The 22,663-nt window shown below is 65.5% G+C and overlaps 3 protein-coding genes across 10 annotated transcripts; 1 reads left to right on the top strand and 2 right to left on the bottom strand.

Annotated features, from left to right (window-relative positions):
- Positions 1-2,702: 2,702 nt before the first annotated feature.
- Positions 2,703-8,734, top strand: GSDMD (gasdermin D). Of its 5 annotated transcripts, none has more exons than XM_036830228.1 (11): positions 2,703-4,437; positions 4,795-5,054; positions 5,240-5,432; positions 6,083-6,251; positions 6,401-6,503; positions 6,761-6,814; positions 7,101-7,196; positions 7,321-7,496; positions 7,623-7,764; positions 7,861-7,934; positions 8,066-8,734. In XM_036830228.1, exons 2-11 carry the CDS (start codon positions 4,838-4,840, stop codon positions 8,303-8,305), a joined length of 1,464 nt encoding a protein of 487 aa, XP_036686123.1. In that variant the 5' UTR covers positions 2,703-4,437; positions 4,795-4,837; the 3' UTR covers positions 8,306-8,734. The 5 variants fall into 5 exon arrangements, with proteins under 5 accessions (XP_036686123.1, XP_036686122.1, XP_036686120.1 ...); XM_036830227.1 differs by having other exon boundaries at positions 2,703-3,754; positions 8,066-8,733; XM_036830225.1 differs by having other exon boundaries at positions 2,703-5,054; positions 7,125-7,196.
- A 2,738-nt stretch (positions 8,735-11,472) lies between these two features.
- MROH6 (maestro heat like repeat family member 6) lies at positions 11,473-17,033 on the bottom strand. The gene is given in 15 exon segments (XM_036830223.1): positions 11,473-12,526; positions 12,528-12,711; positions 12,845-12,910; positions 13,013-13,115; positions 13,370-13,489; positions 13,741-13,908; positions 14,073-14,246; positions 14,318-14,461; positions 14,571-14,685; positions 14,800-14,937; positions 15,021-15,205; positions 15,396-15,513; positions 16,104-16,258; positions 16,427-16,579; positions 16,733-17,033. Coding segments are annotated over 15 exon segments (2,139 nt in total). The 5' UTR covers positions 16,985-17,033; the 3' UTR covers positions 11,473-12,462.
- A 1,787-nt stretch (positions 17,034-18,820) lies between these two features.
- NAPRT (nicotinate phosphoribosyltransferase) lies at positions 18,821-22,408 on the bottom strand. 4 transcript variants are annotated; one of them, XM_036830229.1, is made up of 13 exons: positions 21,931-22,408; positions 21,726-21,853; positions 21,564-21,646; positions 21,172-21,302; positions 20,951-21,066; positions 20,496-20,692; positions 20,279-20,419; positions 19,887-19,971; positions 19,710-19,790; positions 19,471-19,573; positions 19,231-19,385; positions 19,021-19,152; positions 18,821-18,936 (listed from the first exon to the last, which is right to left on the bottom strand). In XM_036830229.1, exons 1-13 carry the CDS (start codon positions 22,154-22,156, stop codon positions 18,874-18,876), a joined length of 1,641 nt encoding a protein of 546 aa, XP_036686124.1. In that variant the 5' UTR covers positions 22,157-22,408; the 3' UTR covers positions 18,821-18,873. The 4 variants fall into 4 exon arrangements, 3 of the variants coding, with proteins under 3 accessions (XP_036686124.1, XP_036686125.1, XP_036686127.1); XM_036830230.1 differs by having other exon boundaries at positions 19,021-19,128; positions 21,931-22,304; XM_036830232.1 differs by lacking the exon at positions 19,710-19,790 and having other exon boundaries at positions 19,021-19,128; positions 21,931-22,319.
- Between the last annotated feature and the right edge of the window lie 255 nt (positions 22,409-22,663).

The raw sequence follows: 22,663 nt of genomic DNA, 5'->3' as shown, positions 1-22,663 counted from the left end.
CCCTCCAGGAGGTCTGCGTGCGATGGGAGTCAGGCACCCTGACTCACCGGGCCCTCACGTGGGAACAGGTGGTTGGCCGGCTGGGACCACTACCCCATGGATACCCCCTCGCCTTTTATCCCAGAGGGAGAGAGGCAGGAAGTGAGTGTAGACGAGAACTGCCATTGAGGGCTCTGTGGGTCCCTCCTTCATCCCAGCCTCCAATCCCCCACTTGACCCTCCACCCTCACGGCAGAGCATGAGCCTCAGAACCAGATCCTTTCGGGAGAAAAGTTGATTAATCTACTGTTTCCTAGATGGCAGCATTTCCACGAGGCTCTCAGGGACCACCGTGGATGGATGGTGTGACTCTCACCACCACAATTTCCCACATGCCCTAGTACTGGGCAAACCTGCCTAGGTGGAAGAGACACCACCACCCCCAGCCCAGCAAAGCCTGGATCCCAGCAGTAAGAGCCTCCTTCAGCTGGGGCAAAGTGAAGTGAGGCTCGGAGCGTCGGAAACAAGAGCAATAGGGCCGCTTCCCTCTGCAGAGGACCGGTTGGAGTGGGGCAGGGTTCTGAGCCGCTCCCCCGACCCCTGTCAGCAGGAAGTGCCGGGAGCCAGGCAGGATGCTGCAGGCCTCCGGACAGAGGACCAAAAGGAAACAAGACGGGAGGGCCGTGCGGGGGAGGGGCGGCTGGAGGTGGGGCGTGGGCAGAGCGAACCGCTAGTCACCCGCGCCGGCCCCCAGGACGCACCGTGAGCCTCCGCTGATCCCGACCTGTGGGGGGCAGTTTCCCCACCTGCCCCCCCAGGTTCTGCCGCCCCTTCCTGCGGCCTACGCCCCTCCTGACTCCCGGGGCGCCCCTGGATCCGAGACCCCCCTGCTCTGGGGCCTCGCCGTCGCCCAGCGATCCGCCGAGCGTTGATTGAGCGCCTGCTGGACAGGCCCTGCTGACCGGCGGTCCGAGCCGCCGCCGAGGGTCCGGGCCAGCAAGCGGGGCGGGGGCGGCGAGCGGGAGGGAGGCCCCGCGGGGACTCAACTCTCAAAGGAAAGGACTCCTGAGACTTCAGTGCGTCTGGCACCCTCTCGGCCCCCGCTCCGCGTTTGTTCACTCCCGGCCGAGCGGCTCTCGGGCACACGGGGCCCTCCGGGGCGCCTCTTGCCCGCGCGGGCTCCTGGGGGCGCGGCGGCGCGGGCCGCGGGCCGCGGCTGCCAACATCCTGGGCGCCGACTTCCGGCACCCTGGGAACCCCCAAAGTGTCACTGGGAGGCGGGCACAGGGTGGAGCCAGCCCCCCGGGCTGCACCACCCACATCGCGGACCCAGATGAGCCCGAGGCCCGCAGCTCCCCCTACCCCTCCCCAGACCCTGGCCGTCCCTGATGCCCGATGGCCGGGGCTGGGTGGGTTCCTCAGGCCGACTACCCCCTAGCCCCGTCTCATGCGGTCCTGGCCTCCACTGTCCCTTCCTGGAGGCCCTGCCTGGACGCCCTCAGGCCTCCTCTCCCTAAGCCCACTCTCCCATGTCCTCTGAGGTATCCCAACTGCTGCCTCCAAAGGGCTGTCCTGGGTCTTACGACCTTTCTTCCTCCCAGGGGCTCGGCCCTCCCAGGGCAGAGGCTGTGGCCTCCTCTGCCCAGTTCCCAGCAGTGCCTGGCCGGGCCTGCCCCACACCGGGGGGGCGGGGGGGGCATCGGGTTGCCGTGAGCTTCCTCTTCCTTAGAACTCTCCCAGAGGTGCTGACCTTTCCCCGCACACAGCCAGAAGCCCCCTCCCAGGCTCCCATCCCTGATCACGGTTCTCCCCCCAAGGGCGCGGTGTCCTAGCTGGCTCTGGACCCCCAGGGTCTGCCCAGACGTTGCCCAGGGAGGCCTCACCCCCCCCCCCATATCACAGAGTGGCTGTGAGGAAGATGGGAGGTTGCCCCACACCTCCTGGCCCTGGAAATGTCCGGGTACTCCCCAGCCCTCCAAACGGGGTAGAGGGAGGGGGTGCAGGGCCAGCCCCGCCCACCTTCCTTCTGCTTTTTCTCCCCAGTGGACTCACTTCCTGTCCTCTCAGGCTGACTCTGCCCTCAGGAGCCTAGTGACACAACCACTCACCAAGCCCAGTGCCTCTTGTTTAGGTTATTGCCAAAGAACTGAGCGTGTGAACGAGGAGTTGCTGCAGCAATGCCCTGTCCACGCTTCACTCAGCCCCGGGTCACTGCAACATTCCAAAACACACACCCCAGGAAGTCACTTTCCCTGCACTGGCATCGGGGCCGCTGCCAGCGGCTCTACCTGGAGGGGCCCTTGTCCCGTTCACGGCCAGAGCCCTCATCTGCAGGAGCACATGGCACCAGGTGCTGATAAACACTCGTGGCTCGAATGAATGCATGCGGCGGAGCCTGCGGGGTGAGTCTCAGGCCAGCCAACTGGCAGGGGCCCTGGTGCGGGCTCCGGAGTGTCACAGGGCCCAGAGGCAGGATGTGGCGGTGGGGTGGTGGAGAAAAGGGGACACGGGGCTCCTGGCTGCCTTGCACTGGACGTGATCCGCAAGCAGCCCAGGAGACTAAGGGTGTTGAGAACCTGAGACAGGCCTGGATGTTGTTACTTGGCTTCAGGTTTTCAAAGTAACAGCTTTATTGAGATATAATTCACATACCATACAATTCACCCATTAAAAGTGTAAAACTCTGGGGTTTTTAGCATATTCAGAGTTGTGCAATCATCACCACAATCGACTTGAGAACATTTCCATCTCCCCAAAAGAGGCTGTGTCACTCCCCATCCCTCTCCCCCCAGCACCTGGCAACTACTAATATGCTTTCTGTCCCTACGGATTTGCCTGTTCTAAACAATTTGCATACATGAATCACGTGAGATATTGTCTTTCATGTCTGCCTTCTTTCACTTGGCATAATGTTTTGAGGTCCACCTACATTGTGCCGTGAGTCACAACTTCATTCCCTTGTATGACCGAGCACCACACCATCGTGTGTCTCCCATCGTATGCACTGACCACATTCTGTCTGTGCTTCCACAGACCGACATTTGCGGTGCTTCTGCGTTTTGGCTGTTAACAGTAATGTTGTGGGAACATCCATGTGCAGGTTTTTGCGTGAACATATGTTTTCACTTCTCTTGAATACACACCTAGCAGTGGAATGAATGAGATCTAATGGTAATTCTCTGTTTAGCTTTTTGAGGAACTGCCAGACTGTTTTGCACGGCCGCAGCTGCATCCTTTTACGTTCCCAGTAGTGTGTGAGGCTCCAGTTTCCCCCCATCTTCCCGAACACTTGTTACTTCCCTTTTATACAGTTATCTACGGGGTGTGAAGCTGCATCTTACTGTGGTTTGATTTGCAGTCCCCTGACAGCTAATGGTGTGAGCATCTTTTTGTGCGCTTGTTGGCCATTTGTAGCAATACATTTTCTTTGAGGAAATGTCTCTTCAGACCCTTTGCCGTGACCCAGAGTTTCCAGAGAGAAGGACTGAAGAAGTGCCCAGCAGTTGGTGCCCAGCAGTTCGAGGCAGCAGCGGGTAGGGCACGAGCTGGCGCACCCTGACCCTCCCCTACCCCCGCCCGGGCTGCGGGGCAGGCTCACATGGGGTGTTTCCGGACTGTCGCTGTGCCAGGCCGGCCGAGGTTTCACTTTTGGATCTGGGGACCTTTGGGCTGTGTGCTCGCTCGGCAGCTCCGGGGCAGAGCCCTCCGATCCCAGCCAGCAGAGCGGCCTGGCTTCAGCTTTGTGGGCACGGGCACGCCAACAGTCACGGTCACGGTGAGCTGCTCCCCGCCCCTGCACGCCGCACCCCACTGCCTGCCCTGGCTCCGGGGTGGGGCTCTCCCTAGTGCTGGGTGGGGGGAGGCCAGCTCCCCTGGGTGGAGACCTGGTACGGGCACCCTTCTGCGGCTTCCCCAAGCCCCCCAGGACTCGCAATCCCAGGCCGGCTTGGGGAAGCCCCAGGCCTCTGGGAAGGGGGTGTCCTCCCCAGCCCGGCTAGTTTGGGCTTAACTCCTGGTAGGCCCTCTAGGTGCTCCTTGGCCCACTCTCAGACTTCAGACCAGCCCTGAAGCTCAGAGGCTTCCTAAGGGCTGGCCCCCGTGACTGGAGCCCAGATGTCCTGGGTCCTGAGTCAGGCCCACATTGGCTTCTGACCCCTGAAGACAGACTAGTGGCTCACGGAGCTTTGGGCGCAGAGAAAGCCCTGGAGGACACGTCTAGGAGCTGGGGACACTTTGGCTGGGCCTTGCTGTGGGCCTTTGCACCAACTGCCCAGGAAGTGATGGCTTCTGTTTCCTCCCCTGCCCTCTGAACACCTCAGCCAGGGGTTCAGCTGCTACAGCAGACAGAACAGTGGCCCGGGGTCACTCCAAGGCCCCAGCCTTGCCCTGCCCTTCCTCAGTGGCTGCTTTTCGTGAGCAGCCCTAAGCCTTGAAGTGACAAAGTGACAAGAGGCCTTGGTGGGTGGCCAGGGCTGCCCCCTCCCCGCCCCAAGCGCTGAGTCCCAGGGCTTTCTTGGGCTTCACGTGGGCACTCTGATCACAGAACAGATGGTGTGCATGGCCTGAGTCCCACTGAGGGCTGTGAATGACGTCCCACCCTGGAGGTGCTCATGGCCCCTTGGAGAGGCGGATGAGTGGATGGCAGGGTGTACTTCTGCTTGTTTTCGTGTTGGGTGATAGTCAGCAGCAAGCGCTTTCTGCCAGTCAGAGCACCCCAGGACTAGCCAAGCAGGGTTGCTTTGGAGGGAAAGAGCTCCCCATCACTGGAGATGTCCAAGTACCTACCTTCCCCCTCTTCCGCCCGCCCTCTTCCAGTCCTGCGGGTGCAAGGCCTGACCCAGCTGCCCGCCTCAGGAGCATGGCATCGGCCTTTGCGAGGGTGGTCAAGAGCGTGGTCCGGGAGCTGGACCACAGTGGAGAGCTCACCCCTGTGGACAGCCTGCAGAGCTCCACCAGCTTCCAGCTCTACTGCCTTTTGGGCAGGAGGTCCTCGAGTTCACGGTTCTGGAGACACCGCTACACACGTGTCAACCTGTCCATCAGGGACATCCTGGAGCCCGACGCCCCGGAGCCAGGTACCCCGCTTGGCACTGAGTCAGAGCCACGGGTCGGGTGGGGGGAGGAGTGGGCAGGCCCGCTGCCACCTGCTCTGGGCCTCTGGGCTCTCTGCTTCCGGGGGCAGGCGCTTTTCAGAGGCCCCTCCGCCCGGGCGGACAGGTGGCGGCTGGTGGGCCGGGCCTCAGCTCTGGTCTTGCTGCAGCTGTGGAGCGTGGCAGCACCTTCCGTTTCCACGACGCTGTGGACGGGCAGCTGCAGGGCAGCGTGGAGCTGGCGGCCCCAGGACAGGGGAAGCTGTCAGGTGGGGCCGCGGTGTCGGGCAGCTCCAGCACCTCGATGCACGTGTGCATGCTGCGAGTGGCCCCCAACACCTGGGAAGCCATGCATCGGGAGAGGTGAGCCCCGGGGTGGCGGGGCCCTGCTGAAACTGGGCAGCCTCTGGGTCAGGACCTCGGGGCATCAGGAGTCACAGGGGGTCTCTGCCAGGCTGAGGGAAGTCCCAGAGGCAGGGGCGTGCTGGGACCAGTGGGCAGGGAAGGAGGCTGCAGAGGTCCTGCGGGCCAGGGCGGCCAGGCAGGGCCCTAGGGTCAGGGGTCAGACCAAGTCCCACTGCGAGGAGGCTGGGCTGCTGGGGTGGAGCCGACACAGGGACCCTGGTGAGAAGGACCATTAGCTCAGAGTGGAGACATGAGATTTGAACCCGGGGAGCGGCAGGGAGTGGAGGGAGACAGCAGCCAGGTGAGCGACCGGCCAAAGGGGTGGGCCCCTCCAGAGGTCTTCAGGTGTCCGCCCGTCCCCGCTGGAACTTGTCTTTTCTTCCTGCACCCCAGCCACTCACAAACATTGTCGGGAGCACCAGGGAGAGAATGATGGGTATTCCGTGCCTGGGCATCCACAGAGCTCTTGGTCTCCTCGGCCGTGTCACCGCCCCCACCCCCCATGGCCACAAAGGCTGAGGTCCAGGGGAGGGAAGCCCGTCCCGTGGCAGGGGGAGGGGAGGGCAGGTTGCACCCCTGCGAGCTTCCCATTGGTCTGCTCACCACAGGCGCTTGCGGCAGCCTGAGCACAAAATCCTGCAACAGCTGCGGAATCGTGGGGATGACGTGTTCGTCGTGACCGAGGTGCTGCAGACACAGAAGGAGGTGGAAGTCACCCGGACCCAAAAGCAGGAGGGCTCAGGCCAGTTTGCACTTCCGGGAGCCATGTGCCTGCAGGTGTGCGGCATAGGTCCCGCAGTGGGCTCGGGCTGGGGAGGCAGGAGGGCAGTGTCCCCAGGCAGTGGGGTAGACCCCTGCCACCAGCACCCTGTTACATCTGGCCCCATAACCCAGAGCCCAGTCTTGAGCCCATATCCATCCCTCAGGGCACAGGCGAGGGCCACCTGAGCCAGAAGAAGATGGTCACCATCCCCTCGGGCAGCATCCTCGCATTTCGGGTGGCCCAGCTGGTTATTGGCTCTGACTGGGGTGAGCCAGGATCAGGGTGACTTCTGGGGCCCAGACTCCATGGCAGAGAGGCAAAGAGGCCTGGAAGAGCCACCAGGGGTCACTGGGGGCATCTGGTTGCATAACCTCATGGGTTGGGGTGGCCGAGGGTCCCTTGCTCTGGCATTTGGGAGGTTGGGGCACAAAGGGGGTACTGCGCAGGGGCCCCCAGCTTGGGAGGGAGATGCCAGGCGCTCCGCCAACCTGCTTCCCCATCTCTGCTCCCGCCTGGCTGCCAGACATCCTCTTCTTCCCGGACAAGAAGCAGACGACCTTCAGGCCACAGCAGCACGGTGAGGCCTGCGGACCTGGGCAATGGGACGAGCTGTTGAGGCATTCTCCTGCCCAGCACAGCACAGCACAGCCGGGGGACGCACGCACGCACACACACACACACACACACACACACACACACGGGTGACACGGTGACAGGCTGACACCAGCCTGGTTAGACCTTGCTCCCTGTCCTGGGCTGCCAGTACTGGGGCGGTGGTGACAGGCTGTGAGGGCCGAGGGGAGGCCTCAGCCCTCTCTGGTTCGGGGACCCACCCCTGCACTGACCAGCCCTGCCTCGTCCAGGCTACGGGCCCTCCTACATTGCAGGTGACCAGCTGCCGTGGTCCTCCTGCCTCACCTCCATAAGGTTCCTCTCTGTCCACTTCAAGTTCCTGTCGGGTCAGTACCTTCTTGGCCACCCCCCTGGTGGGCTCCCCTTCTGCCCCCCTGTGGTCTGCCCTCCGTAACCAGGGCTCCCCGGGGCCGTGTGGGCACCTGGGCAATGGCAGCCCTGTCCCCACAGACGGGCCCGTGGAGGACCGGTTGGCGACCACCGAAGACTTCCAGGGCCTGCAGGCAGAAGTGGGGGCCTGGGCCGTGGGCCTGGAGGGCTTGTCCAAGGAGCCTTGTGGGCAGCTGCTGGGGGCCCTCGGGCAGGTGCTGCGGGACGAGGCCGCCCTGCAAGCCCTGGATGAGTCGGTGAGCGAGCTGGGTGGGGCGTGCGGGGCAAGCTGGGGCGGGAGGGGTGAGCGAGCTGGTGCCTGCGCCCCGCCCCCGCCCCCCCCCGCCCCCGCTCACCCGCCCGCCCCATGCCCTTACCCCCAGCTGGAGCACGGCCTGCGTGGAGGGCTTTTGGAGCCTCGGGATGGTCCGGTGGGTGCTGTCCTCCAGTGCCTGGTGTCCTCCTCCAGAAGGCTGGAAGAGGAACTTGCCGGCCCCGTCTTCTACCTGCTGCAAGCTCTAGCTGGTGAGGGGCTCTGGGGGTGCGGCAGGTAGGGAGCAGGAATGTGGGCTTCCCTAGCTGGCCTTCCGGAACCCCCTCTCACACAAGGTCTCTCCCCAGTGCTGAGTGCAACCCAGCACGTGCTGCTGGCTGAGGTGCTGGAGATGGGGGCCCTGTCGGGGGCGTTCAAACTGGTGAGAGGGCCCAGCTTGTAGGGGAGGGGCTGTGCCGGAGGTGCGGACCCAGTGCATCTGGGATCGGGTGGTGTGGGTGGTGCCAGAAGCCTGGGGGCCCCCTCTGACAACCTCCCACCCTGTTCTGCCAGGTGGAGAGCCTTTTGGAGCAGAGCACCCCATGGCAGGAGCGCAGGGCCGTGTCCCTGCCGCCCGAGCTCCTGGGGAGCAGCTGGGACTCAGAGGCACCCACCTGGGTCCTGCTGGAGGAGTGCGGCCTTGAGCCACAGGTGGGCGCCCCCCAGGTGTGCTGGAAACCGGAGGCCCAGGGCTGTGCGTATGCGCTTTACGCCTGCCTGGCTCTGCTATTCAGGCTGAGCCGGCTCTGCTAGCCTGCAGTCCGCCCGCAGGGCAGCTCTCTAGTCTGGGCAGAGCTCATGCCCACCTAGCTGCCTGGAGCCACACCCAGCCATGTGAGCAGCTCACCACAAGGCCTGGGAGTTGAGGAAAGCCAATAAATGTGATGAACAAAGGGAAAATGCTCACTGAGCTTTTGAGGGGCCCTATGTCAGGGGTCGGGGCAGCGATGGGGATGGTGCCTCCGCATGGGGAGGGACCGGGGGGCTGAGAGCAGGCATCTCTCCCGTGGGGCTGAGGGGGCGCTCCCTGTGCTGCACCTGACCACTCCGGAGCGAGCAGCCACGTGGCCGGGCTCCTGGCCCCCTCCCCCAGCAGGCTGGCCTGGAAAGAACGGGACAGGGCGATTCCAGCCCTCAGGATGGTTCTCTGTCTGCCTCAGGGAACTTGAGAACGTACTGATGCAGGTAGCGGGGGCCCGTTCTTGCCCTCCGGGGCTGCAGAGAGGACAGAGAAAAGGTGTACTGACAAGCAGACAGATCTGCACTCCTGGGGCTGCACTGGGGCCCCAGGGAAGTGACCCGAACCAGAGAAACTGGCCTTTGGGGTGTGTCTCATCCAAATTAATTCGCTCAAAGGTAAGTCTCTCGAGAGGAGGCCTCCGGGCCCCTGAGCCGCAGTCCCTGGGCCCCCGGAGGGCTCAGAGCCTCCCTGGACCAGACAGCCTGAGCTCCCTGGGTTGGGGGGGGCGGGGGTGGAATGGCCCCACGTGCAAGGAGAGATAGTAACTGATTCAGCCAGGAAGTTATTCCCATCTTGGAGCTTGAACAGCCAGGAGAAATTTGCCTCTCCCCGTGGGAGCCAGTCTGCCATCCTCCGCTGGGCGGAAGGCGGGGGAAGCCGCACTCCCCTCCTGTCAGGCTCACCGCCGCCCTGCAGCCTCAGGACTAAAGAGAAGGGATGGTCGGCCCAGCTGCGGCTGGGACACTAACCCCCGAGAATACTCAGGATCAAGGCCAACAGTAAAATTAATATTAAAACAGAGGGTTCGGGACTTCCCTGGTGGCACAGTGGTTAAGAATCCGCCTGCCAATGCAGGCGACGCGGGTTCGAGCCCTGGTCTGGGAAGATCCCACGTGCCGCGGAGCAACGAAGCCCGTGCGCCACAACTACTGAAGCCCGCGTGCCTAGAGCCCGTGCTCCGCAACAAAGAGAAGCCACCACAATGAGAAGCCCGCGCACCACAACGAAGACCCAATGCAGCCAAAAATAAATAAATAAATTTATAATAAAGAAAAACACAGAGCGTTCCCCAAACATCCCAGATCCCGGTACGGAAACTGCTAGAAGGGACCTCCCTGATGGTCCAGTGGGTAAGACTCTGTGCTCCCAATGCAGGGGGCCCGGGTTCGATCCCTGGTTGGGGAACCAGATCCTGCATGCATGCCGCAGCTAAAGAGCCCGCATGCTGCAACCAAGAGCCCTCATGCCTCAGCTAAAAGATCCTACATGCCGTGACAAAGATCCCGTGTGCCGAACTAAGACCTGGCGCAGCCTAAATAAATAAATAAATGTTTAAAAAAACAAAAAGAAACCCCTAGAAATCTACCCCTCACACAGGGAGAGGAGAAGCTGGACGCCTCTCAAGCCTGTTTGTGTTCACCAGGGCCCACGCCCCTCCTTTGGGAACCTCATTAAGGGGACTTGAAAGGCAAAACCAAGGGGAACAGGACTGGAACAGCTTAGGCCTTAGAAATCCAGGCGATAAGTTAGGTCCTGGTCAGCCCCTCCCAGGCCCCCTTTGGAGGTTCTGACTATTGGCCCTCAGGCTCCAGGACCACCAGTGCCCTGAGATTTCCAGTGAGAGCTCATTTGAGAGTATCTGAGCATGAAGACCAAGTCAGGGGGGCCTTCTGTGGAAAGGAGCGCACCCGGATCCTAGCCCCATGGTGGGAGATGGGCTCTCTGCAGGCAGATCTGATGGACCTGGTCAGCCTGGACACTCACAGACCAGCGATGCTCACCTGGGAGCAGGGCTATGGCAGCACTGATCCACCTGGAGCCTCCCTGAGGATCCCAGCAGAGAAATCCCCGAGAAGGGTCACACTCCCAGGACAAAGCAACAGGCTCTAAGTGAACCTAACACCTGGCAAGCAGGGAGTCTAGCAGGGCTTCCGGCGATGGGGCAGGGGACCACGGCAAGGCAGGTGCACACAAGACTGTGAGCAGGCAGGTGCATCATGCAAGAGAAGCCTGCACTCCAAGTGGCCTGCTACAGGGAGGAGTACGGACTCCCAGGCCTAAGAAGCCCAGGCATCACGGAGGCGTCGCGAGAAGAGGCGGGGTGCTGCCTGCCCGAGCCCTCATCTGAGGCTGGGCTCTCCTTTCCAGTGGGCATCACTGTGGGGTTTGCCGCTAGCCTGCCCAGCTGTGCTCTGCAGTGGGACAAGCGTGTGCCTGGTGGGGGAAATGGGCATCAAATGCCCACCCAGCTTCTGGCTCCTGGGCTGCAAGCAGTGGGGGCCAGGCTTGCTTCTGCCCATGGGGGCTGCCACTGAGGTCCACCAGGCTCCTGCTGAGCCCAGGCCCAGACCCAGACCAAGTCAGGCGGCTGTGAGGATACTCCTCGTGGACCCCGCCTGCAGCCGTGAAAGCTGCGGAGGGACCCCCACGCCTGGGAGCTGGAGCCTCCTTGATGGGTGACAGGCTGAAGAACCCCCTGAGGACATTCCCACCAACCTCCCTTCCTTCCCTCCTCCTCTCCTTCACGGGGGTCTGACAGCCTCCTGGCCTCTCCAGCGTGTACCCCGATATATTTCTCGTAGTTTAATCCAGTTTTGGCATCTGCTTTGGAGAAGCTGAACCAATACCCCAAACCATGCCCCTGGCTTCACGCAGACCAGTGCCCTCGGCCTGAGCCTCCCCTGCCCTGGGAATGACCTACAAGGAGACGCCAACCCCTTCCTGCTGAGCTCCAACCCCATCGGCTCGGCATGCGGCACGCGCAGGCCCAAAGCACAGCTTCTCAGCTCAGGGTGAAGCCTGCCTGACCTCCCGCCCACCCCGGAGCTGACCCAAACTCCTGGCTACGTGCTGTCTTCCTTGTAATCTTAGCCCGAGCCCGATCTCGGACCAGGCCCAGCTCATCAGAACCCTGCCTTGGCCCGGACCCAGGCCCCAGACAGACGCTGAACCCCTAGGATCTGTGTGTTTATTTTAAACGCTTTCCACAGGGATGGGCAGGACCCCAGCCTTCAAGAGGCTGTGTGAGTTGAGGCCGCCTCCTCTGAGGAGGCAGCTTTGGGGGCCCTGAAAGGGCAAGAGGACACCTCAAGGTGGAGGAAGCCGCCCGTCCAGGGTCTGGACGGATTGGGTCACGGCCTCGGAGGCGTCCCCAGGGGCCTCTTCCCCACACGTCCAGTCACGCCTCCATTCAGCCCTGAGCAGGGTGCTGGGGTGCCAGCGCGACAGCTCGGCCTGGTGGGCTGCAAATGCTGGCAGCCCACACCCGAGCCCGCAGGTGTCATCTCAGGCCTGTGGTGTCCAGTGGGGAGGTCAGGGGACAGCTTCCGGAGAAGGCCCAGGTGGGGTCTGACATGGTAAGTGGGAGGGCAGGGGCAGGAATGGGGCCAGGCTGCGGGGCAGCGGGTGTGGACCGGAGGACAGATCAGTGCTCTTGGCCAGGAACCTCAGAACCTCAGGCCAGGACATGGCCCGCGAGGAGTGGAGCACGTGACAAGGGCTGATGGGCTGCTGGGGTGGCCGGGAGGGCCCAGGCAGAGGGCAGCCTATCACGGCACCGGCTCCCAGGGCTGTGCCAGCTTCACAGTGTCCCCCACCAGGCCTCGGCCCGGGAGGTCAGGTGTCATCCAGGCAGGGGGCTGAGGGGGGACAGATGGACCCAGGGGTACACGAGGCAAGAGGCTGAGGGTGAAATGGTGCTCCGTCAGAAGGTGCGTGCCCCCTCTAGGTCGCAGGGCTGTCTGGGGGGTGAGCTCCCGGAGAGGGGTCTTTGTGTGCAACAGGCCTTGCGTGGCTCTGGGGGGCAGGCATTGGTGCCCAGCACCGAGCCCAGGGTGCCCCTCAAGGGGGGGCCTCTTCTGCAGATCTGCCCCTGCCAAGACTGGCCACAGGGCGGTGGGGTGCCAGACTCAGCACCCTGGCTCCCACCCGGAGGGTGGGCCAGTCGGGCTCAGCCTGGTCCTGAGCAGCCCCAGGGGCCAGCAGGGCTCCGGTGGTGCTGAAACGGGCTGTCTGTAGACTGGTGGGGGCCGGGCAGGGTGGGCGTGGCGCCGGCCCAGGCAGGGAAGGCGCAGGAGGCCCAGGAGGCGCCCACGGCAGGGAGGGTGCTGCACCTGAGCCAGCAGCACCACCTGCTGGGTGGACGCTTGTGCCGCTGCCACCACAGTGGGCTCAGGGTCACCCTGCAGCTGCCCCAGGTCTGTGGGGACAGGGCAGTTCATGGGGCGGGAGGGCCCCAGGGCCCCAGCCCTCCATCCATCCATTCCCATCCGCTCCGCCCTAGCGCCCACCACCTTTCCGGAACCCCATGCCCCGGTGAGTCGGGTCCTCACCCTGGAACAGATTGTCTAGCAGGTCCTGGTTGATGTGGCTGGGGCTTGAGTGATGGACCAGGAAGCCTGGACCAAAGCAAACCCTGAGTGCTGGCCCCATGCCCACAGCATGGCCCAGCTCCCAGAGCCCTAGGTGCAAGGGACAGTGTGACACCAGGACTGCCTTACCCACGAGCACAACAGCTGCCCAGCGCAGGGAGTCCTGTGGGCTCCGCAGGTAGCCCTGGGTCTGGCTCAGGAAGCGGGGCACGTGACTTGGGTACCACTGAACCTGGGGACAGAAGAGCTCATGGCAGGACCGGAGGGCCAATTCTGCATGGAAAGGAGGCCGCAGAGGTGAGCCCAGGGGCTGAGGACCCTGGGGATCCCCCAGGACATGGCATCAGGACCCGAGGCTTTAGACCTGCCACCACCTTGACTGGAAGGGTGGGAAGACTCAGTGTGGGGGGAGTGGCCCTGGTGTATGTTGGACCAAGTGGGCAGCTGGCCATACCCCCTCACTGTCCCTGCCCTCCCCCCACTGACCAGGCGGTGGCAGATGCGGCTTAGGGCCTCAGGGCTGTCGCAGTGGGCCACGGTGACCATCTCCTCCAGCAGGCCCCAGCGCAGGGCCTGGTCACAGAGGGCCAGGGTCCACTCTGAGCTCTGGAACAGGGGAAGGGAGCAAGGTTAGGAGTCCAGAAAGTGGCAAGAAATGGCCTGGGAGGGGGGAGGTGGCCAGGATGAGGGGTGGAGGAGCAGGCGGCTCAGGAAAGACCAGGAACCTGGTTGCGCATGTCACCTGCACCTGAGGTCCTGGGGGAAGTCCCTGACCTGTAATCTTTGGAGAGGCAGCTGTCGTGGGGGTGGGTGGAGCCCGATGGAGACAGCCATGGGACAGTCTTGGGGGGGCTGACCTCACTGGTGTCCCGGCTGGGGTCGTACAGTCGCAACAGCAGCGGCACGAGACTCTGCAGCACCAGCTTCCTGAGGGGGCCGCGGAGCCCCACCCGGAGCCCGCCCCGGCCGCGCCGCACCAGCGTCCCGAGGAGCCCGACCGCCGAGGCGCGGACCGAGTCCCGGGCCTGCATAGGAGGGCGCGGTCAGGGCGGAGCCAGCAGGGAGAGGGTGTCCGGACGGCTGCCGTCTGGGGGCGTGATCTGGGGGCCAGGAGTGGGGCCTGGTTGGGGAACCCAGGGAGAGCCTGGGGAGGGGGTGGTGACGGCGGGCGGGGCGGGGCCGGGCTCACGTCGTCCAGAAGCGGTGGGAGGCGCGGTCCCAGCTCCGCGCTCAGGAGCCGCACCGGCGCCCGCGGCCGCATCAGGACCCTCCGCAGCGCCCCCAGTGCGGCGCCCACGAGCCGCGCGTCACCCTCGCCTAGCGCGCCCAGGAGCGCGGGCAGCAGCGTGCTCACGTGACGCACCTGCAGGGACAGGGACTCGTGGGAGACCCCTCGCAGACCCCGCCCAGACCCCGCCCAGTCGTGCCCCTCACCTTCCCGCGGTCCAGCGCCAGGTGGCCGAGGCCCAGCAGGCCCAGCCAGCGCACGGTGGGCTCGGGGTCGCCCTGCCAAGCGCAGAGCCGCTCCAGGATGACCTCCTCCCGCAGAAGCCGTGCGGTGGGCCGGCTCTGCAACAGCTGGGCGGGGGGACACAGGGTCAGCACGCTCGCGTTCCCGTGCCGGCCCGGCCGCTTAGGGCCCAAGTCCATGGTCACCCCTCACCACCCATCCTGGAAGCGGGCTCACTCCGGTGAAGAAGGCCATAGCCGTGAGGCGCTGTGCATCTTTCGCGCTGCGCAGCTGGGGCAGCAAGTCTGCGAACAGGCCTCGCAGGTGGTGGTCGGCATGCGCCACCATGGCACTGTGATGGGGCGGAAATGGGAGCTCTCCCTCCGCTTCCGGCCTCGCCCCTCAAGAAGCCTCTACCCGACAACCCCCACGTCCCTGCCTCTTATCGCACAGCCCTGCCCTGCACCTGGCCAGCAGCAGGACTCCCTCCAGGTGGGTGTGGGCTCCCGCCAGTCTGCTCCAGCCTCCAGCCTGCTCCATGCACGTGACCACCGTGCGGCAGCCGTCCCCGGTGAGCAGGGCCTTCAAGGCCTCCACCGTGCAGCTGGGGGGGCAGCAGACGAATGGGCAGTGAGGGCCGGGAGGGCACTGGCCCAGCCCTCACTCCCCCCGGTGTGCACCCCTCACCTGGCGTGGCTGTACGGTAGCCCTTGGTGGGATGGGGCCCAAACCTTGGGGATGTCAGGGGGGCATGGGTCCCGGGCCAGCTCATGTAGCTGTGTGACCAGCACAAGGAGAAGGTGCGGGTAGAAGCCCTGTGTGGCACCCACGCAGCCGGACACAGCCAGCATCTCCCCAAGGGCGCGAGTGGCCTATGGAACAAGGGGCTCATTCAGGCTCAGACACCGCACGCAGACAGGGCGAGGACAAAGCCTCTGTGCTTGAGAGACGTTATGGATGGGTGTGACTCGGGTGAGAGCCTGCTGCCCCCAACCCCCTGAGGCCAGACTCTCCTGTCCCCTTGGGCCAGGGCCCGGGGAGTCCCCTGGCAATGCCACCTACCGCCAGTGCCTCCAGCTGGGATCTGGCCGAGCCCTTTAGCACCCACAGCAGCTGCACCAGCACCTGCCCATTCACGCGCTGGTTCTGGCTCAGGCTGCGCCAAAGCTCGGCTGCCGCCCTGGGGGCACGGGGCATGTGAGCCAGGGCCTGGCACTGGGATGAGGGGAGTCTCCAGATCGGGGAGGCGGCCACTAGGACTCCAGCAGGAGGAGGGGCAGGTGATCAACCCCGCAATCCCAGAGAAACAAAATAAGTGGCATCTGTGCAGACCACAACAGAGCCAAGTCTGCAAGATCAGCTGCCCGGCAGGGACCACTCAGAACCCTGTTCGGCCAGCAGTGGTGAAGCAAACCTGGCATTATGAACAATCACAGTAGAGAATAAAACCACAGATAACTTCTCCTGGGGCGGACTAACCAAAGAGCCAGGGGCGCTGGGGTGCAGCAACCACCTGGCTTGCTCAGAAGCACACCCCGCCAGGCTGGGCTCCAGCAGAGACCGGGAGAGAGAAGGCAGGCCCCAAGCCCGGAACCCAGCACTGAGGACCCTCAGTGGATGAGAGGCAGGAGCGGAAGGCAGGGAAGGCCCTGCCCCGCCATGACCCCCCCCACCCTGGGCCAGTCTCCACAGCAAGCCGGAAAGGGGAAGGAAGCTGCGTCGGGGCCGGGCCGCGGGGGATGCGGCGTCCGGCGGGGCGGGGCGGGTTACCGGTCAGGGGGCAGTGAGCACGGCAGCAGTGCGCACACCACGTCCCGAGAGTGCTCCAGGGCCAGCGTGCTCAGCACTCGCAGGGCCACCCGCTGGGGCCTCCGCTCCACCAGGCTGGGCACCTGTGCCAGCAGCCCTCGCACAAGGCCGTGCACCTGGCGTGGAGGGGCGGACGTCAGTGGTCCAGTCTCCGTGACCCCTGCACGTTACCCTCGGTACCCTGACCAAGCAGCTGCGGCCTGAAGGGGGCTGCTCCCTCCAACCCCCAACCCTGGAGGGGACCAGGCGGGGGACTCTGAGGGCAGGGAGGGGACGGGGCGAACCTGGTCCTCCAGCCGCTCCCTGCGGGCCTCCAGGGCTGAGGACAGGGTGAGTGCTGTTGCCTGCGTTCCCGCAAAGCCAGCCTCTTCCAGACAGGCAGCCGTGTACGCCGCCAGGTCTGCAAGGGCCCCCTCTTCCAAGGAACTCTGGGGAGTCTGGGAGTGGGGGCGAGGGGAGCCTATGAGACCCCCTTGCCTCTCCCACTCTCTTCCTCCTCACCCCGTCCCAGCTCTCGACAAAGCCCCCGCGCCTTTCTGTTGTTTCCCAGCTCCGTCCCCCTTTACCGCCCAGGCATCCCTCCTGCTCACCAGACAACGACCAGGTCCCTCAGGGGCTGGCTCCTGGGCAGGAGGTTGGGAGAAGGGCTCACTGCCAGCTGGGGGAATGGCGGCTGCCCGCCCAGGCTCTACCCCGCGTTCAAGCTCAGGTTCGGGCTGAGGGCCGGTGGAAGGGGGTCCCGGGGGCTGCCCCTGGCTGGCCCGGATCCCTTCAGCCAGAGCCGTCAGGGTTAGGGCTCCCACGGGGGCCCCCTGGGCCCAGCCCCACGCGCCCCCAGCCATGGCCGCCGCACACACTGAGCTGCTCAGCCGGGCCCAGCCTGCAGTGCCTGGCACTGGTCCTCCCAGAAGCCGTGCCCAGGCCTGACCTAGAAGCAGGCCCCAGGCAGGCGGGCCCAGGGACAGGCGTGGCGGCGTGTGGGTGTGTGTGCGTGCGTGTGCGTGTGCATGCTCTGTGGGGGGGGGGAGGTCGGGGAGCCACACGGGGGTGTCCCCAAGTGTGGTGCCCGCAGGGGCTTTTGAAGGGTCTTCTCGCCCAGACCGTTGTTGGTGAGTGGCCAGCCTAGGCTCTGCCCACCAGGCCCTGGGAAAGGGGCAAGCAAGGTCCCTGGGAGACAGTGGATCTGCAAGGGGAGGTGGGGAAGGGTCCCTGACCCTGACTTCCGACCCGTCTGGGCAGGGAATCCTGGGCAGGTGTGGAGAGCTCTGAGGAGGCCCCAGCAGGTTTTCGAAGTCTGGGCCCAGCCCTGAGCTGAGGCCTCGCCTGACTCAGCGCTAAAGAAGCCGTCAGGTCCAGGCTGCGCTTGCGGCCAGGGGCTGGGCTCTCCTCTCTGCATCCTGACCCGGCCGGACATCCCGGGCATGTGGATGATTCGGAGCAGCCCTGGGCTGGAGCCGGAAGCAAGAGGAGCTGCCCTGTGCCTCCCAGGTGCCCTTGCAGGTGACTGACACCACCGGATGGATCACGGTGGTGGTGGGGGGCGAGTGTCTGGGTCCTGGCACTGAGGAAGTGCACAGCTCAGAAGGGGTGACCTGTGGGTACCTGGGGCCTGGTGCATGTTCTGTTGTGTGTGTGTGGCGGCAAGCGGAGTCTGTATCTCTCTCCAAACCTCCTGCTCCCCAGGGCTGGCCTGACCGGGCCTCTGCCCCACATCCCCACTGTCACCCTCACCCAGCAGCGCAGCGGCCACTGCCCAGCCTGGGCCAGGGGAGCCAGAAGAGCTGGTCTGGCCAAGTACCTGGGCAGGCAGAAGCGCTCCGGGAAGCACCCTGGGCAGTCAGCATTCCCCCATGCCCTCGCCTGCTTGTGTCCCCCACCCGGGCGGGAGAGGCCCCGGCCCCGCCCTCTGTCCTGCAGAGCCTCAAACCTCTCTCCTGAGTGGCTCCTCCGGAGCCAAAGCCGGTGGAGACCTGACGAGCCTGCCACACAGAGGCAGGGCCAGCCCAGGAGCCTGGCCAGGTGCCCAGAGCTGAGCCAGTCCTGCTCCCTCACCTTCACCAGCTCTAGTGCAGGCAGGACCCGAGCCCGCCTCTCCTTTCCCAGGACTGCAGGGGCAGGAGCTGGGTCCCCAGGGCCCAGGCCTAGTCCATGCCGTGACAGGTGCCAGGGCCGACAGGGAGCCAGATGGGTGGAGCCCAGGGGCAGAGGGTCCCGCACAGCTGGCAGCAGCAGTGGCAGGGGACACCCAGGCCTCTCCTTGGCTGGGGAAGCTTGAGGTGTCCCACCGAGCCCGCCCCGCCCGGGGGGAATCCCGGAGCCCCTCCGTCTGGCACTTCATTCCCACCCCTCCTCGAGCCTCTAGCATGGAGAGGTCTTCCAGTAACCCCCCCAACTCCTAGTTGGGCACCAAAGCCCCCTCCCTTTCCCCACAGCCCTGCCCTGTCCTGCCCCGGATCTGCTCCTACAGTCCAGCTCCCCAAGCCTCAGATACCAACCCCCACCCCCGGCCTTAGCCGACCTCAGGCCTCAGCACGGGGCTGCCTACCTGCCCTGGCCGGGCCAGGGTCTTCCCTGGGAGGATGAACCCTCATGCTGATTCCTGACTCCAGCCCACCCTGGGAAGCCCTGGGGGTCCAGTGAGTGGCAGACTGGGCGAAGAAATGACACATGACAAGCTGTGGGGATAGTGAGTGACTCATGTTAATTTCAGGCAGCTCCCAGCAGGGGATTCTCAGAGGGCACCTCTGGCACTCAGTCTGTCCACCAGGGCCCGGAGCTTCTCAGACAGCGCCACCTGCAGGGAGGAAGGGGGGACGATGGGTGGCCGTTGGGGGAGAGAGGGCACAGGGCAGGTTGATGATGTGGGCCCTACACCCACCTGGTACAGTGCAGGCTGCTCAAGCCGCCTGTGGGCAGGACTCAGACGGCTCAGGGACCGCTGGGCGAAGGCTCTAGATTCGGCCAGAGATGGGAGGGGCTCACACAGCTGGGGAGAAGAGGGAGGAAGGGGCTGGCTCGAGGTCAGGTGTCCCAGCTTGATTTGAGTTGAAGGTGCAGGCTAAGGGGGGGGCTGGCTAAGGGCAGTCACCTGTCCCTGCTGGACCCAGAGTCGCAGCAGCGGCTCCACGTGTGCCGGCCTCACGGTACAGGACTCCTGGGTCCCTTGAGGCCAGACTCTGAGCTCCTGGCCAGCCTGGGGAGGTGGCTCCTCTGCTAACTGCAGCACGTCTAACAGCAGAGCCCCTGTGTGCGTGCGCATGTGAGGGCGCCAGGCATGCACGGGGCCTGGGGCCTTGAGCTGAACTGCGGAGGGTGGGAGGGGCCTCACCATCGGAGCCCAGGAGCCGGAAGGCAGCCTTGCTCCCAGGCAATGTCTGCTTCTCGGGGTCCTCAGTCAGCTTCATCCGCGGCTGGCCACCCACGGACACCAGCTACAGGGACAGGGTGCTGAGCTAGCTGGACCCTTCTCCCCGGACCCATGGTCCATCCCCAGCCCATCCCCACTGGGCCCCGGACCCATGGTCCATCCCCAGCCCATCCCCACTGGGCCCCGGACCCTGTCTCCACCTTGTAGACACAGCCCAGGGAAGGCTGGCGAGGGCAGGTGACCACGCTAGTACCGATGCCGATGACGTTCACCTCACTGCCCTGGAGGGGGGTGGGGGGGCGGGGCACTGAGCTCGGCCAGCATCTGCAGGCCCAGGGCCCCCGAGCCACCCTCTGGGCTGCCCCTGCCCCGCCTACCTTCTGGGCCAGCCTGGCCAGCTCCTCCTCGTCAATGTTGTTGCTGACAGCAATGGGGATGGATTCCAGCCAGGGCACCCGGAACCTGTGACGGGGGCAGCCCCTCAGATGTTCCTGACTCGCCCGGCCCCCTCCCAACCCAGTCGTGCCGTCTCCCCGCCACCTGATAATCTGCCCTCAGCCACACTGGCTCTGGCCTTTGTGCCTATGGGCCCCTGAGCGAGCCCACCCCAGCTTCCTTGCCAAGGCTGCAGTATCTCTACTGAGGTAGCAGCACATCAGAGAGCATCACGGTGGGAGAGGCACGGTCCCTCCCTCCCTCTGTCCCATCCCAATATTCCTGAACCGGAGGGGGTCTCTCAGAAGGCAAAGCCCCTCCCAGGGGGACTCACTGGGCCGCCACGGTTCGGAAGACGCCGCGGGTCTCCTGAGCCTGCTGAAGCAGGTCGCCACTGTCCAGCCTCACTCCCACTGCCTGGTAGCCCAGCTCCTCCAGTGCCAGGGCTACAGCCAGGAAGTTGGGGAGACCACTCCTGCAGGTGGGGACATGGGGGTAGGGGGTCTGCTGCTGCTCTGCTGAGCCCACCCTGGGGGATGCCCGGGCCTCACCTCCGCACACTGTAGGTGTCCAGCAGGCCCTGGAAGGCCCGGGGAAAGGCCAGGGCATAGGCCACAAAGGCTGCCCGCTCACCCCGGTGTGGCTCCTGCACCCCCAGCCCCAGGTGGCCACAGACACGCTCCAGCCACGTCTCCACGCAGGCGGCCAGGTCCACCCTGGGGCCCTGACCAGCCGCTGGAGCCAACATCTATGGAGAAGGGTTAGTGAAGGATGGAGGACCCAGAGCGCAGGGTGCGGACTGGTTCAACCCCAGCAGAGAGTCTGAGCCACCTGCCTGCCAGCTTCCCAGTGCCGCACTGAGACCACCTGCCCGGGGTGGCTAGGGTGGGCCAGGCGTGGTATCTGCCTGTGCGCAGAGCAGGGACTGGCCTCTCCTGCTTCCCGGGAAGGGCTCGGCTTGGGGGTCTGCCCTCTGGAGTCCAGCTGGGGGGACAGGGGTACTGACCGGGTCAGGGGGCACCTCGGTGCCTGAAAAGGAAGTGATGAAGGAGTGCGCCAGGGTCCCGGCCACCGGCACGCCCCGCAGCTGTCCTGCGAGCATGTTGCTGCTGCCATCGAAGCCTGGGTCAGGGCATCAGGCAAAGTTGGGGGACTTCAGGCACTGAACGGAGTCTCAGGGCTGGCCTCCTCCTCCCCCAAACCAGGCCTCCGTCTCCTGGCCCTCACCGCCCAGGTAGCTGTAGGTAGAGGCGGTGAGACCCCCGTCGGGGCCCTGAGCCCGCCGAAGCCCCAGCTCCAGCAGCCGCTTCTCCGGCCCTGCGATCAGGCGAAGCCGCGCGGCGTTCGTGGCGATGAGGCTGCGGGAGCAAGGGGGCAGGGGACCCGCGGTGAGGGCCGAGAAGCCGCCCAGAGCGGGGCCTCTCCCGAAAACCCGAAAACCCGAGCAGCGTGAGCTGGAGGGCCGTGCCAGGGTCCCGGCCCAGCGCTCCGCCCCCACGGGCCACGCCCCACAGGTCCGGGCCCGGAAGTCCGCGCTCCTTCTCCGGGAGCCCAGGCTTCCGGCCTCGGGCGGAGGCCGGTGTCCCGCCCCAGGCCCCACCTGGCGGCCCGGGCCCCACCTGGCGTAGCTGACCAGGCAGAGGAGCGGCGTCTCCAGCAGCTGCACCACCAGGAGCGGCCCGGACACCTGCAGCAGCGGCACCTGCGGGGCGGGCTGTCAGCTCGGCGCCGCCCGGCCCTGCTTTGGCCCATCCCCCGTGTCCCGCTCCCCTCGGACTCACGCCGGGGAAGGCGAGGGAGCCCTCGGGCAGGGCCCGCACTGTCACCCCGGAGCAGTCGAGGGCACGAAGATGCTGGAAGAACGCGGGGTCTGTGTCTGGGGGCAGCACCGAGGCCAGGAACTGCACGTCTGGGGGCGACAGAGGCCGTGGTGGGCGAGGGCTCGCCGGGGCGGCCGGGCCCGGGGGCTGCCCGGGGCGGGGCTACCTGCGTCCCTCAGGCGGAAGGCGCGCACGAAACGCACGCAGTCGCGCAGCCCCGCGGCCAAGGCGAAGGCTCCGCCGAACGGGCAGCGGCGAAAGAAGAGCTCGAACTCGGCCGCCTCCTGCGCCCGGCCGGCGCGCCAGTAGCCCAGCGCCATGGTGGCCTGGTACAGGTCGGTGAGCAGCGGCCGCGCCGCCGCGCGCCCCTCGGGGTCCTGCTCCGCCGCCATCGGACTCCGGCCGCTGCCCTGGCGCCCTGGACTCTGGCCGCCCCGCCCGCGTGACGCCGCGCTGGCCAGGGCCCGCCCCGCCAGCGGGTTGGGACACCGTGGAGCCACCGCCTTTCCTGGCAACCAGAACCGTCAGGGCGGGCCGCTGGCCTCCGGACGCTCTCTGAGCGGTCTCAGCAGCCGGACCGTGGCTCGAGGTGGGGGCTTGTGCTCTCGCTGGTCAGCCCAGCTCCCCGTGGCCCCTTGGAGCATGGTCTGTCCAGCCCCCCGGCCGCGCGGCCAAGTCTGGGCAGCGCGGGGAGAGGGTGGAAGAGGGCAATTTGAACTCCACGTCCAGCCGGACTCCATCCTCGCCCGCCCGGAGGCCACCCCAGGCCTGGGCAGGGCAGCTCGCGGCCAGCACGCCTAGGCAAGGTGCAAGTCACGCTGTTCGGGTAGCAGTGTGGTGCCGACAGAACGAGGGGGCCGCTCATCCGCCACCAGCTGGCACCGAAGGCTCTCGGGTTC

This window comes from Balaenoptera musculus, chromosome 17 (genome assembly GCF_009873245.2).
Source record: "Balaenoptera musculus isolate JJ_BM4_2016_0621 chromosome 17, mBalMus1.pri.v3, whole genome shotgun sequence".
Lineage (NCBI taxonomy): Eukaryota > Metazoa > Chordata > Mammalia > Artiodactyla > Balaenopteridae > Balaenoptera > Balaenoptera musculus.
The sequence above is the reverse complement of the archived record's forward strand: the minus strand, read 5'-3'. Positions and strand labels throughout refer to the sequence as shown.

What these genes read in the sequence shown, in the direction of transcription:
- NAPRT (XM_036830229.1), bottom strand. Translation starts at nt 22,156, where the DNA reads ATGGCGGCGGAGCAGGACCCCGAGGGGCGCGCGGCGGCGCGGCCGCTG. An exon ending in TGCCTGGTCAGCTACGCCAG is followed by an intron (nt 21,303 to 21,563) that starts GTGGGGCCCGGG and finishes TTGCTCCCGCAG; the next exon opens with CCTCATCGCCACGAACGCCG. An exon ending in GACACCTACAGTGTGCGGAG is followed by an intron (nt 20,420 to 20,495) that starts GTGAGGCCCGGG and finishes CCCCACCTGCAG; the next exon opens with GAGTGGTCTCCCCAACTTCC.
- GSDMD (XM_036830224.1), top strand. Translation starts at nt 4,565, where the DNA reads ATGACGTCCCACCCTGGAGGTGCTCATGGCCCCTTGGAGAGGCGGATG. An exon ending in GGTTATTGGCTCTGACTGGG is followed by an intron (nt 6,504 to 6,760) that starts GTGAGCCAGGAT and finishes CCTGGCTGCCAG; the next exon opens with ACATCCTCTTCTTCCCGGAC. An exon ending in CCTGCTGCAAGCTCTAGCTG is followed by an intron (nt 7,765 to 7,860) that starts GTGAGGGGCTCT and finishes GTCTCTCCCCAG; the next exon opens with TGCTGAGTGCAACCCAGCAC.